The sequence below is a fragment of the Danio rerio genome, chromosome 3, assembly GCF_049306965.1.
Source record: "Danio rerio strain Tuebingen ecotype United States chromosome 3, GRCz12tu, whole genome shotgun sequence".
In the NCBI taxonomy this organism is placed as follows: Eukaryota; Metazoa; Chordata; class Actinopteri; order Cypriniformes; family Danionidae; genus Danio; species Danio rerio.
Genome location: NC_133178.1, coordinates 40,928,943 through 40,954,835, shown reverse-complemented (window position 1 = coordinate 40,954,835; position 25,893 = coordinate 40,928,943). Strand labels below are relative to the sequence as shown.

At 38.5% G+C, this 25,893-nt stretch overlaps 1 protein-coding gene and 1 long non-coding RNA gene across 3 annotated transcripts in view; one reads left to right on the top strand and one right to left on the bottom strand.

Moving 5' to 3' along the window:
• The window catches only part of LOC141381264 (uncharacterized), a 94,796-nt gene that overhangs the window by 25,087 nt on the left and 43,816 nt on the right, over window positions 1-25,893 (top strand). The gene's annotated exons all lie outside the window — the stretch shown is intronic.
• Window positions 4,741-14,160, bottom strand: lfng (LFNG O-fucosylpeptide 3-beta-N-acetylglucosaminyltransferase). Its single transcript, NM_130971.2, is given in 8 exon segments — window positions 4,741-6,556; window positions 8,141-8,226; window positions 8,320-8,485; window positions 8,569-8,654; window positions 8,749-8,902; window positions 8,998-9,100; window positions 9,355-9,403; window positions 13,630-14,160. Coding segments are annotated over 8 exon segments (1,125 nt in total). The 5' UTR covers window positions 14,044-14,160; the 3' UTR covers window positions 4,741-6,489.

The window sequence follows — 25,893 nt, the reverse complement described above, 5'->3', positions numbered from 1 at the left end:
TACATTTACATTTAAATTCACAAGCAATCAAGATTTCACTCTTATAATCATACAAGGCAATACATTTACTTACCAGCTAAAATAAATTCTAATCTTTTTTATTGCAACAGCTAGCCTATATTAAAACAGTTAGCATTCTTGCAACATAGGTTCATTCTGAAAACGTAATCCTATGTACGATTCTAGAGACCTCAAAGTATGTAGCCAGAAGTACATATGGCTGCATTTCATTTTTTAAAGTGAATGCTATGGGGCGGTATGAAGCCATTCCTTTTTGCACTTACCAGCTGTCTGCTTACATTTTTATGAACAGCTTTCCCACTGTAACCTGTTTGTCCCGTTAGCTCACCATGTACATCTGCGGACTTGAGATGCAGAGAGGAGTTGACCATGACAACAGGGTTTGAGTCCGGTGAAGAACGGTTCTAGAAACAGGTGAAACAAAACAGAAGCCAAAAAAATAAATAAATGAACATGTACGTTACAGGTTGAGAATGTGGTGAAATTTGAAAACGTGATAAAAATTAGATGAAGGCTTTTCTTTTTCTGGATTTCTTTTGAAATTTGTTGGTTGGGTTTAGGGAAGTGGCTGGACAGGTCAATTGATAAAATTGGTTGGGTTTAGGAAAGGAGGGGGTGGGTCAGTTGATTGGTCGGTTAGTCAGTCAGTCTTTCGAATTGTATATATTTAAGTACATTGAAATGTATATAGAGTCATCAGGCTTTGGTGGATTTACGCAAGAACAGGCGCAAATGGCACTCGAGAGAGAGAGAGATTGAAGATTTTAAAAAATGTACACAGCGGCCTCTCGTGGATTCGAAAAGATAAAAACTGCAAAAAAATACCTCCTACACTCTCAGAAATTAAGGTATGCAAGCTGTCACTGGGGTGGTAGCTTTTTAAAAGGTACACATTTGTACTTGAAGGATCCATTTTGGTACCTCAAAAGGATATATTAGTACCTACAAATTTTAAGAGGAACACTTTTGTACTTTTTAGGTACTAATATGTACCCTTGAGGTATTAATATGGACCTTTTAGGTTACAAATTTGTGCCTTTCGAAAAGGTACCACCCCAGTTACAGAACGCATACCTTTATTTCTAAGGGTGCTTTCACACCTACACTTTTGTTTCGGAACGTATCTCGTTTGCCCAGTTAGCGCGGTTCGATTGGCATATGTGAACAGGGCAATCGCGCTCTGTTCCGCGCCAAAGTAATCGCTCCGAGATCGCTTAAATGAGGTGGTCTCGGCTCGATTGAAACGAACCCTGGAGCGGTTCGATTGCAGTGAGAAAGCGATCCGATCCGAGTGCGGTTATATTAGTGTTTTATGGATATATAATAGTCTTACGGCTATATGAAGAGAGAATTATGAGTATGGCGGGAAGTTTCGCGAGTCTCCGGATGCCCGCAAACGAGTGATGATCTCCCGGTAATCTCGCGTCTCTCTCCCGGTCCTCAAATAGGCATCGTCGCGCACCCTTCTCACCCCTCCCCACCGTGTCTCTCCTCAGACACGTCACGCGAGCGCACCCTGTCAATCATCACCAAACCACTACCTCTCCTGACAGCTGAGCGGAAAGCTGCAAAATAAACCCTGACACTCTGACCAATGTAAGGAGAGTTTACTCGCACGTGACTTGTTTTAGCTCTTTTGGTACGATTAGAAACTTTGCAGTGTGAAAGCGAACCGCTCCAAGAGCAAAGAGCAACAATGTAACAATTTTAATCTCTGTTTCGGAACAACTGAATCGATTCACAGGTGTGAAAGCACCCTAAGAGTGTAGGACATATTTCACAGTCTCCAGAAATGTATATAGAGGTACGTTTTCAGAATGAGCCTGGGTTGCATTCTTACATGAGAATATTTTAACGTAATGGAGCCATTTCCACATGTTCGCAGTTTGCTTAATGAATGAGGTGACAAATCTTACCTCACTCTCAGTCCCCCCTATATGTTCTAGGCCTCGGATGACGTGACTATAATGGTGTGTTGAAAGGGCCGGTAGTGAGGAAATGTTCTTTCCCATGGCAGTCGTTGTAGAATAATAAATTATGAGTGAGTGAGACTAAACTTTCAAGTGTGTTTCATTAATTCAACGAGCAACACACAACGGGTCAGTGCCAGCGCTCGAAACCCACGAGGGGCCGAGTTTGTTTGGTTTGCACGCTTCAGTAACAGTTCACAACAATTTTGACAGAGTAAGAGACACTGGCCTCTGAACCTCTGCGGTCTGGCAATGATTTTACTCGAAGTGATTGATGCAAGTTGTCTGTGTGTTGCGATGTTGTAAGTGTGTGTCCTTTTCTCTGTTTGTCTTGGGTATTGTTGAAAGGGATAGTTTACCGAATATTCTGTTTGGCTTCCATTAATTTGAGCAATTGGAGGGAAATGTTTTAAAATCATGATGCTTTCTTCCATTCAGTAAAAAAAAAAGATGATGTCATATCAGAAAAGCATTTTAAATATGATTTTTTTTTCTCTCTGTGTAATCATATGATAGATTTAAGTTACAGACTAACATGCAATTTTTTTTACTTGTGAAAATGGTTTGGAGAGTCAGCAAGTAATGACAGAATTGTGTTCAGAAATCTAAAAAATATTAGCCTGGACCACAAAACCAGTCTTATGATGTATGCAGGGATGGACTTAACCAATTAATGAGGTAAGCGGTCGCTTATAAATAATAAATTATTTTCTAAAAATTAAATAAAGCATAGATTTTTATTGCACTTTGCATGGTGAGGGTCTAACAAATAATATTTTTAAATAATTACTACGTGTGCCAATGTGTCCCCCTCCCCAATCATGGATCAGTGGAACATGCCATTAATAAAGCAGATTTAAAAGCAGTTTAAGTTTTAACAACAAAATAGCTCATTTTGTATTTCAGTGAATTCATGTTAATGTCACATTGAGAAAACAAATCATTTAAATGTAGATTTAAATGTAGATTAAGGTAGAAAAGAAGAGGTGCTATAAATTACTAAATAAATAAATCAATCAATAAGGTGCATATTAGACCTGTTGAGCCCTATGGGTGGAATTATTTGGGTCCCCAAATCACTAAATTCAACCTTGGTGGCATTTTAAAAATAATTTTTATTAGCCAAAAATGCATTGCATTGGTCATAATAATAGTTTTTTTCTGCCAAAAAAAAGTTCAATGAAGACATTTTATACATTTCTGACCCTAAATGTATCAAAACTTTTTGATGAGAAATATGCATTTCTTAGCACTTAATTTGCACACTTTTAACCTCCCTCTGGGGTTCGGTACCGGCCTGTTACTTCATTTACTTCTGCATCCATACATTTTAAAGCTCTGAACTGGCCCAAAACCCCCATAAATAGTTCAATCATAAATCAGTTGAAACAGAATAACTTTTGCATAGATAATGAGAGAGACATTTTTTTCTTTTTTCTTATGACTGCTGACATGTACAGCAACCCAGATCACACAGAACCTAAATGATACACTTTCAAATTTGAGTTTACAAAATAAAATAAAAAAAACATTTTTTTTGAGGAAAAAAAGACAATTATTTTTCACTTTCAACAGTGTTTTATGAAAACTCAAAGGGGTTTTCTTTAAAATGACACTAAAATGTTGCATTTACACCTCTGCATGTGGATTTGGGAAGCTTTTAAAATTGGGTAGGCAAAATCCAGGCAGAAAGCCCAAAATTGCACTTGACTTTAAGAGATTAAAAGCAATTTTCTTAATATTTAGATTTTATGAACAACTCAGATTCCAGATTTTTACTGTTGTTTATCAGATATAGAGAGTTTTTTTTTTTTGTTTTTGTACAATATATTTATTACTTTTTTCAATTTGCATATCACAACAGATTACACAGTTACAGACTAATAATCATGAAGTCACAGCAAACGTTTTACACCCTTTACTCCCTCCCATCAACACATTCCCTTTAAAAAATAATAATAAAATAAATGAGAAAAAAATGATGTTTAAATTAGGTAAAGAGTGTTTCCTGAGTCTATGTTTAGGCCATGATACTCCCCTACTCCTTCTAAGCTTGTTCTTGTTGTAGTAGACTGCCAACATTTACATTGTACTTCAGGAAGTTTTTAAAAGGTCTCCAAATATCTTCAAACACATTTTGTTTTTTTTGTTTTTTTTGACAATGTGTGATCTTTTTTATTGACATATGCAACGCTATTTCTTTAATCAACTTTCCTATTCTAGGTTCATTTATATTTTTTTCCAATTAACAGCAATATTATGTTAAGCTTGTAAACTACACGTCTATCAATCTGACCTCTTTGCTTTGTAAAGGAGGTCTAAAAGAATATTTACCCAGGACAAAAATCTTAGGATTTAATAGTCATTTCTTTGATAAAATGTGGTCAATTATTTTAATAACACCTTGCCAAAAGAGTTTCACTTTTACACATTCCCATATACAGTGGTAAAGTGTACCTCTTACCTCCTTACACTTTATACAGGTATCTGGAATATTATCGTTAAACTTGTGCAATATAGCGGGAGCTATGTATGTTCGCATTAACCATTTGTACTGTACGAATTTCAGGCTACGATTGATTGTTAGTATCTGAGCTTTCCTGCATGTCTCAGTCCATAGAGAGCTTATTTATTAAGCATTCATGAGAGTAATGATCTCAATTTCCAAAAATGTTATTTCTGGTTTTGTGGTCCAGGGTCACAAATATGCAAGTGTCCAAAATGAAAACAGACAACAATTCTCAAAAAGTTTTTTAGCGAATATGCTGCTTTATTCAAAAGCTGAATTACCAAGGCAGCCCAAGGTAACAACATCAGGACTGTGATCCCTGAGATGACAACATTTGAACAATGACTCCAGATACTGGAATGTAACTTACAGCCTTTAGCGAAATTCAGAGCATTAAAAAACACGATAGGAATCATCAGAACCAGGTCTGATCCACAAGTGACCGAATGCAAATAATATCTAAACAATTATGTACAAATACAGTTGTTTTCAAATAGCACAGTACATAAATACTGCTTTAAAATAAGATATACAGGCTCACCCAATATGGGTCATTCCCAAAGAGAAACCGAAACTCTGTTAGGATCACTGTTGTTGCTCATGTCAAGCTCTCACTTAGCATGTTTTGTATAGTTGGCATAGTGATGTCCAACTGTGAAACTGTGGCTCTAGGCCAGACCACTCTGTGCAAAAGGGATCAGAGAACTCAGATCTGTGCTATAAACACGTCTTCAACTTTAGCTGCCATCTGTTTTAACAATGTACATTGTGTTGACAGTGGCCCTGGCGCCAATTCACAACAGTAAACGCCATTGCTATGAGACGCTTTACTTGAGCAACCAACAGTTTCTTTAAACCAAGCTGTGCAACTCCCACTTAGGTACATCTTTGAGCAAAAGCTAACAATAAAATATTTTAATAAATCATGCCAAAAATCTCTTCATATATATCTGCAAAGATTGTGTGAATGCATTGGCATTAAATAATATAAAGATCTTAACATTTAGGGCACTTGATACATTATTTCACACAGCTTTAAGATTTAAAATCACAATAAAATGCCCAGATTTTAGGGAGAAAAGTGCTCAATCCTCATATACTGCAGATTAAAACAACCTGCCAGCATGTTCGGAATATTTGCCTATTGCCAGCACAAAATGTCAAAATCAACTAAACAGCAATAATAATTATAATAACACTGACATTAAAGAAAGAAATTCACAAATAAAAAGGACCTTCATTTCATTAATTGTGTCCGGAGTCCTTTAGAGCAGTGTTTCTCAACCGCATTCCTAGAGGACCACCAACACAGCATGTTTCGGATGGTTCCTTAGTCTGTCACAGCATTACAGGTCTTTCATTCTCTGCTAATGAGCTGCTGATCTGAATCAGGTGTGTTTGGTTTGGGAGACATGTAAAATGTGCAATGCTGGTGGTCCTTCAGGAGCGTGGTTGAGAAACACTGCTTTAGATGATTAAAGCACCTACGTTACTGATTTTCTCAGAATATTTCTTTTGGAAATCAATCGTTAAATCAAACCTGAGGGATAAAAAAACGTCCTGAATGAGATTTGGAGAGAGAAATAATCAATATAAAGTATTTGCTAATTCCAATTTAAAAACTAAGCAAATAAAGCTGGCAAAAGGCTTGGGTATACTAGAAAGTTACATTCTATGAGAATTGCAAATGGGATACAAGCAACAGTAATGACGTAAAGCACAGTTGATTGCATGCGAAGCTTGGCGATGGAAGCGTCCTTCTGAAAGCCGGGCCCTGCGTCGTGTCTGAGTCGGACAGGAAGCTCAGGCACCAGGCAGGAAGGAACTGTTTAAAGGCGGGCCGCACAGCAGCCCAGAATAACCGCGAAAGGCCGTGCGCCACTGCAGAGTAAACGCAGCGGTCACACAGCCCAATACCACACTGGTCCCTCATGCCTTTCAGATACCGAGGCAGTGAGAGACGAGGATACAACAGAGGAGCCGGTCGCCTTAGTAGGCAACCTGAGGAGGGCACCAAGGAGTGTCTGGATACAGCAGACAGTGCACTGACTTGAACCTAAATGAGAACATAAAAATAACGGAGGTTAAATTAGTACATGTATGCAATATACATACACTGTAAAAATTCCCAGAATTTCTCAACGTTACTGTAATTTTTCCAAAGTAAATTACATTAGTGTCACTTTAAAGGATTTAACTGTTTAATCATACATATTCAGACTTTTATTGTAAAATTAAGGCATGTAATCCTGTAATCATGATTACAGCAAATTACTGTAAAAACCGCTATATCACATTAGTTGTAGGAATTCAAACACTAATAATATTTTATTCAACATAGAAATTAATACACGTTAGTTTTATGCTAGTACAGGCACCTTTTTTTGATATTATGAAATATTTACAGAATTACTGTTATTATGAAGTACCTCACAGTAATTTACTGTGAATTTACATGCAGTACTTTACTGTGAAAGTAATGCAATTATTAGCCAGTAATTTACGATGAATTTAAAGTCAAATATTTTACAGTGGACATCATCTAGAAATGGGGCATCCAAAGTGACAAGTCTACAATACTGACCAAACACACCTAAACCAGGTCTTCAGGCAAGTGTTGGGTGTCACCTCAAAAAGGTAATTAACTACTTATTATATTATTAAATTGTGTGAAAAATGTAAATTTTAACTTAATCCAGATAAATCTGAAAACCAAGACAATGAAAATTAAATGTAATTTTTAAAAGTCAAAACAGGACTTTGTTTAAAAAATATAATAAACTTCTTGAAATTTAAAGTTTTAATGCAAAATATCAGACTAAAGTAAACGCACAATTACTCAAATTACTAAATACAGCGGTTCTGCAGGTTTTACCAAGTCAAATTTATGACATTTTAAGACCATGAAGAATGAAATTTCAGCCTAATATAGGGCTAGATGCTAAATTTTAATTGATTTGCAATGATCTTTAATGGCCAAGCAGAAAAAAAAACTAATTAGTCATTAGCCACATATTTTAAATAGCTTGTCAAAACAAGCAAACCTTAGTTGTATACACATATTTTTGTTCAACACAACTTGAAAAACAACTTAAAAACTATATGTTTGCACAAAAGACTACAGTTATAAAATTAGTTATGAGTAGTTTTACTAAAAAGTTTTATTGAGATGTGTTGTTGGTGATCGGATGTGTTTTGGATTGATTGGGTAATTTTACATAACTGAAAGAAAATAAGACCTTTTTAAAATGATTTAAGACCTACAAGACAATATTTCAGTGGACTTAAGACTTTTTAAGACCCCGCATACACCCTGTAAATGATGCACAATTATTTAAACCTTTTATTTTCATGAAATAATTGTAACCTGTAATATTAAAAAATAATAAATGTAACTTATTTATCTCTGAAAAATAGGATTTATCTGCAGAATATATTCACATAACTAAAAAATACGATTATTCTGCTTTTCTGAATTGACTTTTACAGAACAATTGAATTTATGTACAATATTTAAGGCAAGTGTATTATAAGGAGCTGTAATTAACTGACTTAATAATGAAAAGTAATCTGTCTAGAGCAATTTGTGGTTAAAGCCTGTAGGTTGTTGGCCTATAGTTGTGTCCGGAAACCATCTTACCTGGATGGGTCCTCCTCAACAGAGAAAGCCCCTTTCATGTTGATGATATTCCTCTTGTTTTCAAACATTCCGTAACTCAATGTAATCTAGATGAAATTGTACAGAAAACTGCATTAGCACAACTGTAGAATATTTCACAGAACAGTGCACTTGTCAGTTTTTTCATTGAAGTTTCTTACCTGTTTGTGTACTTCTGATTTGGACACCTGTTGCAGGTTCTCTAAGTGCGAGTGGAACAAGCTACTTCGGGTCAAAGAGACCCCAAGAACTGACTCGATGATATAGCCAATGGTACAGTCATCAGGAAGACGGATCTTCTCAGCAGTGTTCATGAAATGGCCACCACTATTATATAAAGATTGAAGAAAGTCAACAAAGTCTGCTAATATCTTCAAACTAACATCACAATAGTTGAATGTTTTTTTCACCTTGCCCATGGACTCATCTTCAAAGCAAGCCCACGGCTGATACAGAAACCAGCTCCTCCAGTGGCAAACCAGAAATTCACAGGTCTCTGCAATGAAGAAACAAAAACCATTAGTTTCTATTCTCAATGATCCTTTTCAGTTTTAATACCAATATATGTAAAAATGTTTTGGTATACTTACCATTTTGTTGTCCCCAAGTCTTTCTGTAGCCTCAATTGGCCTGTCCAGGCTAGGTTTGCCAATGTACATGTCCTGAGTGTGAGGGTAGTTGGAGAGCAACTTCACAAGTGTCTTCGTGTTCACATAGTTATCATCATCCACATGACAGAACCACCTAATCCAGGAAGGGATATCATTAGAACATCCAATGTGATTCACTTTGATGCTAAAACAAGTACTTATGATGTAGCATTATTCATGCATGCTTACTTTTTTCCAGACTCAATGAACTTGTCATATTCAACAGCCATCTTGCAGGACAGAGCCTGGCGACTGTGGGCAGCAGAGCAGTTGGTGTTGATTGCATGGCTTCCTGTGTGGACAAGAGGACAGGTTCTGTCAATGATCATGTAATGCTCCTCTTATACGTCTCACTTGAGAAATGCCCATCATCTGAGAGGTCAGGTGACTTAATACCATCTTTCTCGAAATATGCCAGCCCCCCTTTAGCTAAGCACAAGATTTTTAAGAGGATTAGGAGGCTGCGTCCAAACTATGCACATATCAAAGAAAGAATGGCTGCTTCTTTCTAGCCTTGTGACTTTCGCTTGAGGAAGCTGGACTCACCAATTTTCTTCTTCAGCTCCTCATCCTCGCCGTCTGTGAAGATGTATGTCTGTGAAAACAAAGAGAAAGCCTAGTTAGCTTTTTCAACAGAGTCACACAAGTTCATCAGTGAATCACTGCACCATAGCAAAGACGAAACAGGAACTGACAAGCTCCAAACTGGAATCGTGTGTCTTCAAGAGCTATTTATCCCAAGCGGCTTGATTGGGAACCATTGTCTGGGTTTTACGCCATGGAAAACTTAGCAAGTTAAACAAGCCAAACTCTACCCCCCAAAATAAAGGCCTCTTGTTCTTGTTGTCAATTTCTCCATGGCAACTGCTCCGCACCCCAAAGCATCCCATGCCCAGAACAAAGCGGGGAGCAGACCACCCCACTTACCCCCATCCTCCCCCCAACCCTCCACCCCCATTCCACTGCCCCTGAACACCTCCCAAGTCTTTCCTTTCCTCGACCCTCTATCCACTTCAGACATGTTAAAACGTCCCAAAGAAAGAATGGCCAAGTCATTTGGAAAAAAGAAAGAAGCACCAGGTCCCATTCTCCCGGACATACTCAGAATGATGAATACATATTCACCACAGAGAATGTGCATTCACTGACGTCTGACCCCTCAAGGCTTTGTTAACATTAAAATAGACGGGGTGGGATTAGGAGCGCATTGTGGAAGATAAGACAGAGCAGGTGCGAGGCGGCAGCCCTAGCTCAAAGGAGCCATTGAGAGAAAGACACCACACGCCTCAGACAGACTGATGAAAAGGCGGCGTGCCCCTGGCCATGCACTGCCGTAAACCTGTTTGCTTTCCACCTCAGGTGAGACAGCACCTGCCACCCGCCGCTTTATCACAGCCACGTGTCTGAACAGGTCAACCTGCCCACGCCCAACTGGCCTTGAACATGTACACCTACACTACAAAAATGTTCTCTTATAAGCTTCAGCTGCTTTTGATCTTTATCTCAACAGTGGATTCACTTTGTGATGCTTTTTAAACGCGAGCATGCACGTGGACTCAACCCCCCTTTCCACAGTCACTTTTTTGACCGTTCAAACATTGCCAGATAATGTTTGATTGGTTTGCAGAACAAACTCTGAGCAGATGTTTAGCGCAGCACTCTGGGGCCAAGGCCCAATGCCTCTGTTTGTTCAGGGAGGGCTGGCGGTTGGGACGGGTAGAGGATCAGAGGCTGGCGCTATCTGCGCAGAGTTCCGCTGAAAGGGCAGACTAATCACGCAGGCAGCTGCCAAGGAAGGCTGGGCACTGACAGGGAGAGAAACCTCAGAACTGATTAGTGCATTGGAAATGTGTGTGTGTGTGTGTGTGTGGCCATTTGCCCCCAGCCCTGCTCCCTTTGCATCGAAACAATGAGGAGTGGGTAAAGACCTCACTGGGTAAATCCTAAATATGTTTGCCTCAATTTGCATACAGCTGCAGTGGTTAACTAAAGAGAGGCCTCTCGTGGCACATGGCTTTGTTTCTCAGTTTCCCTTTTATTGAAGATCTTGTGAGCCAAAATGACCCTTTTGTGGTCTCTTTCATAAATGTCAGGGCTTTTTTTTTCAAAAACGCACTTTTCCCAGCTTTCCCGGCACACACACAAAAAAGGATGGGGGTTTTCATTTGGTTGTTTGGAGATCTGATGAGTGGGCAAAGATTGCTAGGGCTTCCCACCCCACCAAAGGAAGGTTTGGCATTTAGGCCAGGCAGACCCTGGAGCCTGGCTGTCTGTCTCCTTCTACCCGGGAAGGATGTAGAGAGATGTTACTCCCTCTATTAAACACCACACATGCCTAATTTTGCTACCAGTGCCAATTAGAGACTAGATTCTTGCACTTGACTCATGCCACAACAGATCCTCACAGTTTCTACCAGCTTGTTTTCACCCTAGAAGAAAATCTACTTTGACAAAGGTGAGTAATTACGCAGTTACATTTCACAGACAGAAGTTACGAGCTTGGCCATGCTTATTCTACAAGTGTGCATTTGATCTGACTGCTATTTGGTAGCTGTCTGTGTAACTGGACACCGGATACTATAGCCGCGGGCCGCAGCACAGGCTGTTCTCTCATTGTTGTGAATTTCTCTCACTGGGGAAGCTGTATTGTTCCAGGGGGGAAATTAAGAGAAACAGCGGAAGCCAGAAGCTGTAGCGTGAACAATTCGAAATGAAGCAGATCTGAATGAAAAGAATAACACTATTCAAGAGTCCTGACTCATCAAGTCAAGACAATTACAAAGCATGCATTTTATAATCAGAAACAAGTACTCATGCAGAAACAGCTATGGGGATTCATTTAAAAACATCAACAGCAATAATAATGATGATAATTACAGTGTATTGACAAGAGTATGGGAGCTTCTAGCTGACTGTGACTAACTCTAAACAAAGACAAGACAGTTTCCCATCATGATGAGCCACAGGCTGCCATGAGTGTCAACAGCATGCACAGATTGGATCTACTCTCTGTGTTTACATGTAAACAGTCCAATACATCACCCGTCAGGCCAGCACCTGAAATAGGTGAGCAGGCTGAAACGATCCTTCTTACACAAATGTCTAACCCCTATTAACATGTTCGCAATATCAGTCACGCATCATCTCACTTGACATATGTGACAAAGTTCCCATGCTGTGGGTCTAACAATGCCTGGCCCAGCGAAACACTTGTCTGGTGCCAGCCATTGTGGCAAGTGGCCAAACAGTACACTGGAGTCCTTGGGATAATCCCCGGCCGTTCAGATGACAATAACTGGGATTTAACAACGTACTCAGGTGTTGCATGGATGAATGTTGAAATAATTTGAGAGCGGCCTTCCATGTCCACATGTTGAGACTCTGAGGGTTTGTATAGCTGGCATTAGAGCCATCTTTTGTTCTTTGAGACCCAGCCACCTGGCACTCATTCTCCAGAAACTCCCCCTTGTATTCTAGGCTGCAGTGGTCTTTTATGTCTGCACTGCTCCCCACCAGCTGCTGCTATTAATCCCTGCTGTTAACTCTCTCTTCTGTGGGTTAACTTCTATCAACTCCTGTACTGAACAAGCTCAGTATTAGTTTTCCAATCTCACCTTGAAGCCTGTAGAGTGGCTGTATCAGTTTAGCTGGACAGCAAAAGACAAATCTGAACTGACTTAATGTGTGCTCACGACATCTGATATGATTTCTTACATTCCACATGCTTTCATATTCTCACAAATGTCACAAACAATGTTCTTTATGCTCGGTTGCGGCAAGAATATAAAAGTGCTGCTATGGCTGAGCCATATTCAAATAGCATTAATAAAACCTACTCGTGTTTAAGGTGTGAAGGAAACTGATTGTGACAGAGCCCCGAGGCAAATTAAACTGACTTTTGTAAAAAAGTATAAGCGACTACTCTAGATGGTGGGTAAAATCACTTTGACTGCTCTGCGCTTGCTGCTGTCAAGGTGCGGAGAGTGCTTTTGTGCTGTCTGCAAAAGAGGCCTATTTCTCAGAGCTGTATTTTCATACTGAGTCAACTCGGCATGTTGCTGAAAAGCCTTTCCTTGCCTATAGATGCTGTCCCTTTGTGCCCCCCAGCATCTCCATAACGAAGACTCTCTTTTCCCACCGCTTGGGTAGCTTGACCCAGCCTCTGCTCCAGATCCCCGGTTCCCATGGAGAGTGGGAGACAAGGGGCTGGCAAAGCTTTTCTTTCCCCCTTCAGAAAGACGCTTTGTTAGCACTGAGAAGGGGACAGCTCTGAAGCTGCTGCTGTGATGCATCCTTAGGCCTGGAGTATTCACGGGGACACCCCAAACAATGGAGCAGGAGGGGAGCAGGGGGGACTTACAGCCACCCTGTGAGCAATACAACCATTGCCACAGACAGCACAGAGAGATTGTGAATCTGTGCATTTTATTTTTGTTTTTTTTAATATTTCAGGAATATATAAATGTATTTGATCACCTAATGACTACAAACATGACATTTTAATGGGTTTGTGATACTGCTTATGCTAAATAAAAACAAAAGTTATGAGCTAAAGTCTTTGTAGCAACACCACTAACCCAGTTGTCTTCAGCACAAAACCATAATTTCCACAGGTTAAGCAACTTTATTTTTAGAAAGAGGGAATAAGTGTTACAAAGAGGCTGTATAAAACAGCAAAGACTAAAATTATTTAAACACTTGAAATGCAAATATGGATAAATTCATAACTAAAACTGTTTTTTCTAACGCACACGATTTTTAAAATACTAAGCAAACCAAAATTTGCAACAAGATTTAGAAACAATATGTAACAGTGTATACCTGTTGCATGTTTCTGGAGATCCAGGTGTCCAGCAGTAGATCCAGTCTGGACCGGTGAAACTTTTTAGTGGTCTTCACTGCGATGAAGATGTCATCCGCGCTGATGTCCTCCGCAGGCGGCGCGTCTGTCGCCGCTCCGGGTGCCTCGCTGGGCTTATCCGCTTCCCTCCTGCTGCGGGTCAGCTTGGAAAAATAGGCAGAGAATCCTTTCTTTGCATTCTGCTCAGGCTGAGCTCCATCATCAGTCTCTGAATCTCCCAGACTCTGGAGAGAGCGCAACCCGACCTCGCTCTCGTTCTGCATCCCGTCCGCCTGAATCCGCTGATGCTGCGAGAGAAACAACAGAAACCCCAGACAGGTGACGGTGGCTCCCGCAAGAGAGACCACGACTTTTCCGCGATATGTTTTCAACATGTTCAATAAACTATGTTTTTTTATATACACAGCATTTATCTAAACCTCCCTCCAAAAGCCTATTCTAAAAAAACAAGCGTGTCATCCGACTGCTGCATAGTAGCGCTGAGAGTCTCCTCATTGTCACTCGGAGGGGCTTTTATAAACTGCCCACAGCTTTGGTTACGCCCAGTGGGCGGGGCGTTGATGGCTATTGTGCTGTGGGAACCGCGGAGAGACTATCAATAGGAGGACGCGTCAAAGGACAGCAGGCGAGGGACAAAGAGGGGGGAGGTGAAGAGCACGAACAGGAGTAAACATTTCCAAAAAAAAAAAAAAAAAAAGCATGCTTTTTAAAACTGTCTGTGTGTTTGTCTGTGCTGTTAACTGGTGTTAATTGCACATTATCAGGAGGAGCAGGGTGTGCAGATTTGTAAATATTTATGCAAAGTATGCTTCAAATGTTTTAGATGGACAAGACGATTTGTTGTCAAAATGTTTTATCCCTCTAAAACTAACCACGGCTGTCTGTAAAAATAGCACAAATTTTTATTCACTGTAACAAAATCCATATGTTTCTACACAAAATGCATATAATATTTAACTTTAAATATATATTTATAAATTTAATAAACACTCTGAAACTAAAAAAAGCGTTTATTGCTCTTCTAAAATATAGCATTGTGTTTAATCCACCTTTAAACATACTTTTTTTAATTTCTGTCATTATTTATTCAGTATAGAAAAAAGAACAATTAAATGCATGCTATTTTAAAGTATTTTTTTTTTCAAGCAATGCAGATTTTCCATCATCATTATATGTATATATAATATATAATATATATAATATATATTATATATATATATAATAACAAAATGTTATGTTTTCCTTTGCCTGCTTCTGGGTGAAATTTGACTGGGACATGTTTTCATATGTGTAAAAAACACTGCTACTGAACAAAATCTGCAGACATCACACCAAGTACCAGCCATTTTTAAATGTCAACATTCACATCAGGCTCACTATAATGGCGCGCTCCAGTCAATCCTCGGCAGCTGACCTTGTGGGGCCTTCAAACAACCGCGTGTTCCTTGTGCTTACTTAAAAATGGCGCCTCTTCTGCAATGAAGAGCCTGTAGAGCTGGGAGCACGACCCTGGCCGTGACTTCCAGCTGACAGCTCAGCAACTGCTGGTGACAGACTTAAACACTTTAGATCCTACTTCTAACCCTCTCAACAGCTTACTTGCAAAGCATGCCACAGCCAGACACTACAAGTAAGCCCCCACTGTTCAGACTGAACAGCTGAGAAGTTCTTAATATTTCTGTAAAAGAGGTCATTAACATATCATCAAGTATATAACAAGAAGTTTTACTTTACTCTTTAAGATGGTTCAAGACAAAGTGTGTAGGTTCAATATTGTCTCTTGACAGGCAGCATCTTTTGTTAACGTTCATCGTTTTTTTTTTCTTTATCAAATGTTTTTTTTTCACTTTTTCCACATTTATTTATGTTACAGCCTTATTCCAAAATGGATTAAATTCATTTATTTCCTTAATATTCTACACACAATAACCCATAATGACAATGTGAAAAAAAAGATTTTTTGAAATTGTTGCAAATTTATTGAAAATAAAAAACCTGAAAATTCGCGTATATAAGTATTCACAGCCTTTGCTCAGTACTTTGTTAATGCACCTTTGGCAACAATTACAGCCTTAAGTCTTTTTGAATATGATGCCACAAGCTTGACACACTTGTCTTTGGGAATTTTTGCCCATTCCTCTTTGCAGTACCTCTCAAGCTCTGTCAGGTTGGATGGGAAGGGACTGTGTACAGCCATTTTCAGATCTCTCCAGAAATGCTCAATAGGATTTAGGTCTGGACTCTGGCTGGGCCACTCAAGGGCATTCACAGAGTTGTTGTGAAGCCACTCTACTGATATTTTGGTATGTGCTTTTGGGTCATGCCTGGTTTGTGCTTTGACATGCACTGTCAACCCTGGGACCTTATATAGACAGGTGTATGCTTTTTCAAATCATGTCCAATCAACTGAATTTACCACAGGTGAACTCCAATTAAGCTGCTGAAACATCTCAAGAATGATCAGTGGAAACAGAATGTACCTGAGCTCAATTTAGAGCTTCACAGCAAAGGCTGTCAATACTTCTATACATGTGATTTTTCAGCTTTTTTATTTTTAATACATTTGCAACAATTTCAAAAAAATATTTTTTCACATTGTCATTATGGGGTATTGTGTGTAGAATTTTGAGGAAATAAATGAATTTTATTCATTTTGAAATAAGGCTGTTACATAAAAAAGCTATGAATACTTTCTTGATGCACTCTAAGTAACACTCAAGAAAAAGTGACTTGGAAGATATCATTAAAAACGCAAAATCTGAAGCATATGGCGCAAAAGCATTAGGGTGTGTCTGAATGTCCTTTTGCTAATTTAAGGACGAAAAATTATGGTTTGTACCCCAGCACATGGTCTAACAGGGTTGTTCTTATTCTCTTAATGAGCTAGGGGTAGGGCCAGACGGAATCTGCTGACATTTTTGCTATTTCTGCGCAGAATTTTGTTAAAAATCTGCGGATTTATGTAGAATGATTTTGGGAGTATTGTAACTAAAACCCTAATATATGCAATAAAAGTAATACCTTTTTAACTTGTCAAAATGCAAATCCAATTAGATTCACTTTATTTGGTAAACAAAGCAAGTCTCTAATATAATATATCTACTAAAAGACAGAAAATATTACTTTAAAACTTTATTGTAAATAAATCATATAAATTTTTTCAAATTAGTCAATAATGTTGCTAAAATTAATTAAAAAATGGAATAAATATAAATTTATAAACATTTACACAAATAAATAAACAGAATCAATGATGAGTTTAAAATCTGTGAAATTCTGTGCGCGCAGATTCAGTGTAGGCTTTAGGGGTGTGTTTTGAGCGTATATGCAATAAACCAATAGGCGTCTCATCTCACATTCCCTTTAGGAGTCAGTTGAGTCGCACCATGGCGCATTTGCTATTAACAAGTAAAAAACTAAATGCTTCACTAGCAAGAAAACAGTTAAGCAGACTATTTGTCTAATAGGATAAAGACTGAGCCTGCTCCATTCAGCCTCTTTACTTTACTTTTACTCTTTACTTCACTTGGTGGATAAGGAAAGGCTGGAAACTCGCTCCAATAAAGACATACATTAGTCTACATATTTAATTTCATTTGTTTCAAAACTATTTCTAAACTCAGTTTTAATTTCCAGCAAACAAACAAATAAACAATAATAACGAAGTGTGCTCAAAAAAGAGTTACATCCAAACACACGCCCATATGGTGATGCATACTTTTACAAAATCCGACAGGTGGACAAATCTAAACTTGTTTTTATTAAAACAAATATAAATATGCATATAATCAAATAATACTAACAATGATAACATTATACAAATCCAAATTGTCATCAATAAACTGAAAAAAAAATGTATTTACTATGTTAAAAAAAATGTGGCGCAAAATGTGGAAATTATAGTTGCGTTGGTGTGTAAATAGCAACAAATCGTGTCATACACATCTTGTGCCTTATAGCGCTAGGTGTATGATTGGGCACAAAAAGTTGTCCTCTTTAGACCAAGTGTGAATGTGATGTGTGAAGCCTTCCCTTGACTGACAGCATTATTTGTTCTTCTTCTTTTTTGATAAAATGATTAAAGACATTTTGGAGGATATCATTAAGAATATAACAAAAAGTTTTGAAATTCTGCAGTTCTACGACAAAGTGGGAAGGATCAAACTTTCTTTTAGCAAACAGCATCTTTTGTTAATGTCTTTCCCTTTTTTGATTAAAAAGATAATCAACACTTGAGAAATGGTCATTTAGAGCAAATCTGAATATAACAAAGTTTTGCTCCTTTATATATTCTACAGGTTCAAGACATGAAAGTTCAAACTTTCCAGTGCTGCTACAGAGAGATTTTGTCTTTTGTTAATCTTTTGATGTAGCCTACACAAAAACTTTGTTAAAACAAGTATAAGAAACCAGGCAGAGGGGTCAACCTCGACTGGCCTCTTTTCTTTTTTAGGATCAGCGCCCTTTTTTTCTCTGGAAAGGAGGAACACTTCAGCAAGGTTTCTCAGACAATCTGTGCAATGAAAAGCAAGACTAAACCACACAATGCTAAAGTTCCGCTTATATCCCAGATTCCTGCCAGTCACCCCCTCCTCCTCCTCTCACAACTAACAAAAAAAAAGGAGAGAAAAAAATCTTTTCTTGCAACCTCTCTATCATTCTCCAAAAAAAAAGCCCCCGTCTGCCCTCCATACCACATCCCGGATCCTTCCCCATCAGAAGACATTACCGCTGAATTCCAATTAAATGAAATCTCCCATTCGAGTGGAACCCGTTTCACCACAAGAATGCCCATAGATCCCACTAATAAACGTAACAACGCTGCAACCCCATTACCGCTATCCCACTATGACATATGGAACTGAATGATGGAGAATCTCTAAGGAATGGATATGATTACATCTGTGCTATTTATAGTTGTACAAAGCAGAGGTACAACATTGCAATGCGTGTGGCATCCTTGCTAAATAAGACTAGATTTGAATATCCCCCTTTCCCGCCTGCCAGAACACAAGCTCTCAAGGCTTGGCGCAACTGTTTGATTTGGGATTTGACTGTTTGCGCAGGGTAAACAAAGCAATTTCAGCATGTTAGTTGTATTTGAGGACAGAGTTGTCTTATCTGACCGTTTAGTTTAAACAGTTCGCTTGATGCAAACTGACTTGCTTTGATCTTAATACCCTCCATGCACCACAAGTACTAACATAGAAACTCTGGGTAATGAGAGCGGTCTGTTCGGAGTGGTGAAACGCCGTCATGTTGATAAAGGCACATCCTTCCCTCATCCGTTCTGTATTTCATTTTTATTTCATCTTTGTCTTTTCCTTTCCCTCCAACCATTGTGCAGATGCTTTGATGATGGAGGGTAAATTCACAACAGCTGTATGTTAGGATGACGGCTATGTGGCGTCCCACTGTATCGTTGTACAATGGGTATGTATGCCCTGTGTGCTGATGGTTAGCGGTTCTCTGTCGGTCTCCTGTTTATTGTTCTGATTCACATAATGAACCATTTAGCTGTATTCATGTGGAGTTACTGTAGTACATCTTTAGGTGGTCTGTTTGATTTTTTTTTTTTTGGGGGGGGGGGGGGTAATTTCTTTCTTTTGGTCAGCTCTGAAATAAAACGTTCAAATACTGAATACAATAAATGACATACAGTCATCTCTTCGCTCAACCAAACGGAGAAAAAATGTCTCTTTCAGATGGAGGTCATGGCCGTTTGGCGTATTTAATGGAGATCTGTGAAATGTTCGACTGAATCATTCAGGCACCAAGTTCTGCCAAGTCCGAGTCTGTCCTTGGAGCTTCAATGTCTCACTGTCTTGTTTCTTTCTTTCGTTCTTTTTCTCCAAAGCTCTTGGATGAAAGATGGCCCTGGATATCATGCACAGTGATACAATGAAACTATATTCGCCCCATTTGGGTGGAATCTATTTCAGTTGATGGAAAAAGTATCTACTCTGTCCAGATAACGAGAAAACATTCTTTATTTATTTGTCTTTTTTGGGGCTATAAATCCTGCAGAGCATATCCTCTACACTTGTGTCCCGAGCAGAGAAATATAATGCAGCTTCTGAGGGGCCGCGGAGTCCCCTGGCTCTCACTTCTGGTGTGACCTGTAATCCTATCAATGCTAGCACAGCCATGCTGGGAGAATAAACAGAGCTATTGGCTTCTGCCACTGCCCTTTTTATAGACTTTGTCCTTCTCTCATACAGAGCCTTGGAATAAATATTCGTGAACGTGAAAATGCTCTCAGATGACTTGGGTTTGCGCCCTTTTTTCCAACAACTTTAACAAATAAACATTGCCTGCTTTCTCAGGGCTCATCCAAGCCTTTGATTCACAAGTCGTCCTCGCCAGATTCTGCAATGCTTCAGAAGAGACTTAATTTTGTTATTCTGAGAATTGGGGATTGTTAGAGTGTCATTTATTGCAGATGTTGGGTCCATGTCACAGCGCCAGCTGCTGTTGGTGTAACTTGTGCTTTGTTTCCACCATGTCAAATGGATTATGAGAAATTTAGCAATGGATTAGATGGCCATTCTGTAGCATTTGGGGGTCAGATTGCACCCCAGGCAAGTCCAGGCTTGTCCTCAACCACAAATGCTTAATGTATGTTGTGTTACAGCATTACACAAGTCATGCGGCGAGGTTTTCTTTCAAAGTTCTATCAAATAAATACTGACACATAACACAGTCATGAGGATCGCTTTAATTAATTGCTCATCATCTCCATAATTTACTGGATAATTAGTTTGGAACCGCAATATAAAGAGCATTGGAACCATGTGTAGGATTTACATACAAGAAGCAGAAGTAAATCATCTCCCAAACCTGTCGACAGTAATATTTTGTGGCTGATTAGAGTTTGAGGAAGAAGTGGGAGGTGTATTGTTGGGAATGAACCCGCTTGGCTCTTTTTGTATAGCTCTGGAACAGTGGAGCTGGGACAAGGACGCTGCTGTTTGTGGGTGAATCAGGCTCCGGATCACTCAGCCTCTTTGAAAGAGTTCTCTTCAACCTATACCCTTCCCCTTTTGTGGCCTGCCACTACCTTGCTGAGCGGGACAATGAGCCAACCATTGAAAACTGAGACATGTTTCTGTGCTGCCCGGAGCCCATTAAGCTCTAAAGCTCTACTGTAGGTCTCTCTCATCAGGCCTCTATTCTCATTCTAATAGCTTGCTGCATGCCAATAGGGCTGCCTGAAGCACCCATCGCATTCCTGTCACAAAAACAAGAGTGGGTTTAAGTTGTCAGATTTTACCACCTTTGGTTTTTGAGAACACTGCCAGTTGTAATGATGTAACCTCATGTAGTAATTTGGATAGTCCTTTCTCATGAATGCTCCAATCTAGCGAAGCTGTTGTTTACAATTCCAGCTTTTATTTATTTTTCCCCTAAATAGTTGCAATGTATCTTAGACTTTTTTTTGGTATCAGGCACTGAGATGTTGAACAGTTTCCTTTGTTTTCATTGACAACAATGGGAAATTGCAGATATGGGTTTAAGGGTGGGGTGACCACTATTGAGGTGAATTACCTTTTCTCCAGCCCATTTTGGTTATTCAAATGCTAAACGACTTTTGGGAATGCTGTGATGGCTCCTCTGGGAGAATATCAGGAGATCTCATTATTTGGATCTCCTGGTGCTTTCAATGGTAATTACTGGTGAGATAAGCTGTTGATATTCAAATATTAACCTGGATGAATAGATGTGACGGGAACTGTAGTGTATTTGTTTAATGTAGTTAGCCTCATTATGTGTATTTACATGCCTTTAAAGGTTTCCAATTGACTGAAACTTCTTAAAATGTCACATGCACACCCCTTATTAACATTAACCATGGTTTATTACAGTATAGTGTACTAACTCTATGTGTATGTTTGTTTTTTGGCACATTGATTACTAGTTGTATAACCAGTTTTGTTACAATCACCATACTATACTATGGTTAATGTAGCAAAATGTTGGCGAAATGTGGTTATCACAGTTTTAACTACAAAAAACATGTTTTAGTTTTATATATTATCAAATCATGGTTAATTACTATAAGGGAAATTAGGGTGGAAAAAGGGCAGAGTACAGGTTGTACAGTCAGACCACATTTTAAAACAATAAGCATTACAAATGAACCAACTTTGTAATTGTTCAAAAATACGTCCATCATACAATACACAAATTTAGCTGACTTTTTAAAATCTAATTAGTTGCACCTAGAGTCGACGCCTCCAAAATTCAAATGGGGAAACAATACTGGCAAATGTTGAAGCTAAGTCACATTAGTTTGTTTTGGTTGCACATCAGGAAAGCAGACCATGTTTTTGCACTGTAACTTCCCTTGTTCAGAATTATATTTTTGATTACACACTGCTACTAAAGAGCCAGTACAGAAGACTGTAGCTCAATGATGGCCCATTTACACCTGATATTATGATGCATTTCATCAATCAATGAGAGTAAATACAGACGTAAATGGGATCTGATGTTTTGATCCTGCTGTAGATGGCTTCCAGAGGTTGTAGAAAATACATCTGATTGGATTACTTTTGCATAGTGTAAGCACTGATGTATTTAAATGCATACAAATGGCATCAAAAGAGTTTCAACTCTCTGCCGATTAAACTAATACTGCATTTAAGTCCTCCTGGGACCATTTGTACAATGTAGTGCAAGTAGAGTAAAAGTATCTGTTGTAAATACTATTGAAAGTATGAGTAAAAAGTAGCCAAATTACGCTGGGAAAGGTTGGTGCGTTTACATGCAGTTTGTGAGGGATGTGTAAACGTAACATTCTGTAGTGCATTCATTGATCCTCCTATATTCGTTCATTCCTTCCAACCTTTCTTACATTTTTGTTTGTTCTGTCCTTCATTCATTCATTTGTTCATTCCTTCGTTCTTTTTTTTTCTTCCTTTGTTTTTTTCCTTCATTCCTCCCTTCATTCATTCGCTCATTTATTTGTTTGTTCATATTTTTGTTCTTTCCTTCTTTAGGTTCTTTGTTCATTCATTCATTCATTCATTCATTCATTCGTTTGTTCCTTCCTTCCATAATTTGTTCAGTCCTACCTCGAATCCTTCATTCGTTCATTTGGTCCTTCCTTTGTTTCTCTCTTCATTCGTTCATTCATTCATTCATTCATTCATTCATTCATTCATTCATTCATTCATTCATTCATATTTAATTTCCTTCCTTCAGTAGGTGCTTTGTTTGTTTGTTTGTTTGTTTATTTGTTCCTTCGTTCATTCGTTTGTTCCTTCCTTCCGTCCTTCCTTCCTACCTTCTTTCTTCCAAACTTAGTTTGTTCAGTCCTTCCTTGAATCCTTCCTTCATTCATTTTTTCCTTTTTTCTGCATTAGTTTGGTCCTTCCTTCATTCAACCCTTCCTTCCATTCTTCATTCATTCCATTTAGTGATTGTTAAAGGCAGTTTGATGATTTCAGTAATCATACAGTCACCATCTTTCACTTTTCATTCAGTCCTTGAATCATTGCATGTAACGCTTTTGGACATATTCTTGGACATTTTTAATGCTTCTAAAAGTTTGTGCATTTATAAAGGGCTGATGTATTGAGGTTGTTTAGTGTGAAGTGGTTTACCTTCTATGTGCGATTTGATCGGACAGGAATCGCAGGACTGATTTTTCTACTTTAGCCAATTACTACAGACAAGAAAGAAATAAAGTAGTGACTGCAGGTTGAAGGAAATAAGTGGAGTAAAAGTAACAATACTGCGCTACAAATGTAATCAAGGGAAGTACACATTTGAAAAATACTTAGTAAAGTAAAATTCCTGAGAAAAACTACTCGATTACAATAATTGGAGTATTTGTTATTTGTTACTTTACACTGTGATGTTACACACACCACTGTCCGTTTGTCAGTTGATAAGTTATAATAACAACATTGTGTGACATTGTGCATTCAAATCATTATTATCAACACAAGATGGCATTTTACATGCTTTTGATAAGTTACAATAACATAGCAGCGTTTGGTAACTCTGCCTATACAGAAAACGAAGAGCAGTTGTGACTGACAACATGACTTCGCATCCATACATTCCGTCTACTGATCAATATATATATATATATATATATATATATATTGAAAAGTAAGTATTGAAATGTAATTATGCAAATTCTTTATTGTAGATAAGTTATTTCACCATGTTTCTCACTGAGATGCCCCCATCTCAAAAATTATGAGTTTCCCCCATCATAATAAGGACTTTGTGATGTGTATTCAACTCTTAAATTCACTTTATTCGTCATGACCTGGATGCATCATAATACATTATTGTTATGGGATGAACTGTGAGAAAGTGCACAAAGCAAGGTGTTCATACTTTGCGGTGTTGTACTATAACACACAGATAGCGATCAAAATCATAGTTCTTTTCATTCCCTTGTTTTCCCCCATGATAACACGTCTCTCAACTGACAGCTCTCAGCTGGTGTGTATCAACAGTTGGGTGTGAAATCACAGCACAGGCTTTAGGATGTGAATTTGATGCACAAAGCCGTTGTGACATGGAAGTGTGTAAGTTAAACACCATAAAACACTGTTTCAGATTGATGATGAAGGCCACACCAGTCATAGCTGCAAGTGCGAAAGTCATTGCCCAAAGTGTCAAAAGCCTCAACACCGCTAAGTGGTCGACAACTTCAAACACAAAACCCCTGTAGACTCTCATTAACTGCAACAAGCTCCAAAATGAATTCTTGATCTGTTTGTTTTCCTGTCTATTTGTCCTCCCTAACAAGAACCACATGTTGCCCAGTTTCAGCCTAGAGTTTCCAAAACTGCAGATCTCCAGAGGAAAGCAGTCTGTGTGTTTTTCAGTGGTCCTGTTTTATTGCTTAGTTCATAAAAACTAGAGTAATAACCGAGACTGCTCTATTGTGCTAATTGCTGTCTGCACTGTCCTGTTATCTAGACCGGTTCATTTGCATAACTGCTGACCCCCACTCGTGTCCTACTTCCAGCCTTCCCCCATTTCCACTCTCGTCCCATCATAACTTCACCTTTGACCCAGGCCTGTTATCCTGAGAACCTGCTAATGAATGACTGCCTTACAGCCCTGTGAGACACAGAACATCCACTTTAGATTAATTGAGGTTGCAGTTTATGTGAGGACATGCGGTGGATTTGGAAGAGAAGTGAGAACAGCGTCCCGGGACAGTACCAATTAACACAGTCAAGACCCAGAGAGCTTGATTTAGTTTGTTTGTTGTGTTCCTTTTTTTTGCCAATGTCCTCTTGTTTTTGTCTTGTGTCAGCGATGTTAAGTTTCGGACAGGCTTTGTGATGTGAAGTATCTGTGTGGTCACAGGGGACGTCATCCTCCAATGTGGGACAAGGAAACTATTGGGAAGCGAAACTGTAGGCAAAACGTCTGTGGAGGGGTAGGATGACAGAGAGCGCTGCAGTGTGAGAATCTCACGGGGAAGCAGCACAAAGTGCTGAGCAGGAGACAGTGAGTGCGCTGGGAAAACGCTGAGACTCTCTTTGTGTGCGTGTGATGCTAATCGCGGTTCACCCACCGAGGGAGAGGCGTGAGACGTGGGAAAAATAGCACGGACTGATAGGGCTGGCTGATGAGCTCACTTGTCCTAAATTTTCGGTCTCATCGGACTTAGGGTAGATAACGTGTGATTTGCCAGCTTCAGCGGTAATCCTTGGTTCAACAGAGCTCTGAGAAAATAATATTACAGACATCAGAGGAATTAGTGTGTGACTTGCTAGTCTGATTTACAGTTTTGTGGGTAATACATTATGTAATGTACTTTTTTCACATGTGAGGAAGAGTAACTGGTTGCTTGTTAAAGACACAACATAATATCTAAGTAAAAATGCTTGTTTTATTTTATTTATTATTTTCCATGCTGACATAGATGTCATATTAGTGGTTACACACATTTCTTACTTTATATTATTTTATTAATTACTATATAAATTAAATTAAATTAAATTAAATTAAATTTTATTTTATTTTATTTTATTTTATTTTTAATTTTATTTAATTTTATTTAATTTTATTTTATTTTATTTTAAATTTTCCTTGCTGAAAGAAATGTCATACTTGCAAAGAAATAATTTATAGATTTTATCAGGAACACATTTAATTGATCTAAAGTATCAGAGTACAGTTCGAAAATTTTTCAATAATAAAAAAATAGTAATAATATAATAATAATAATAATAATAATAATA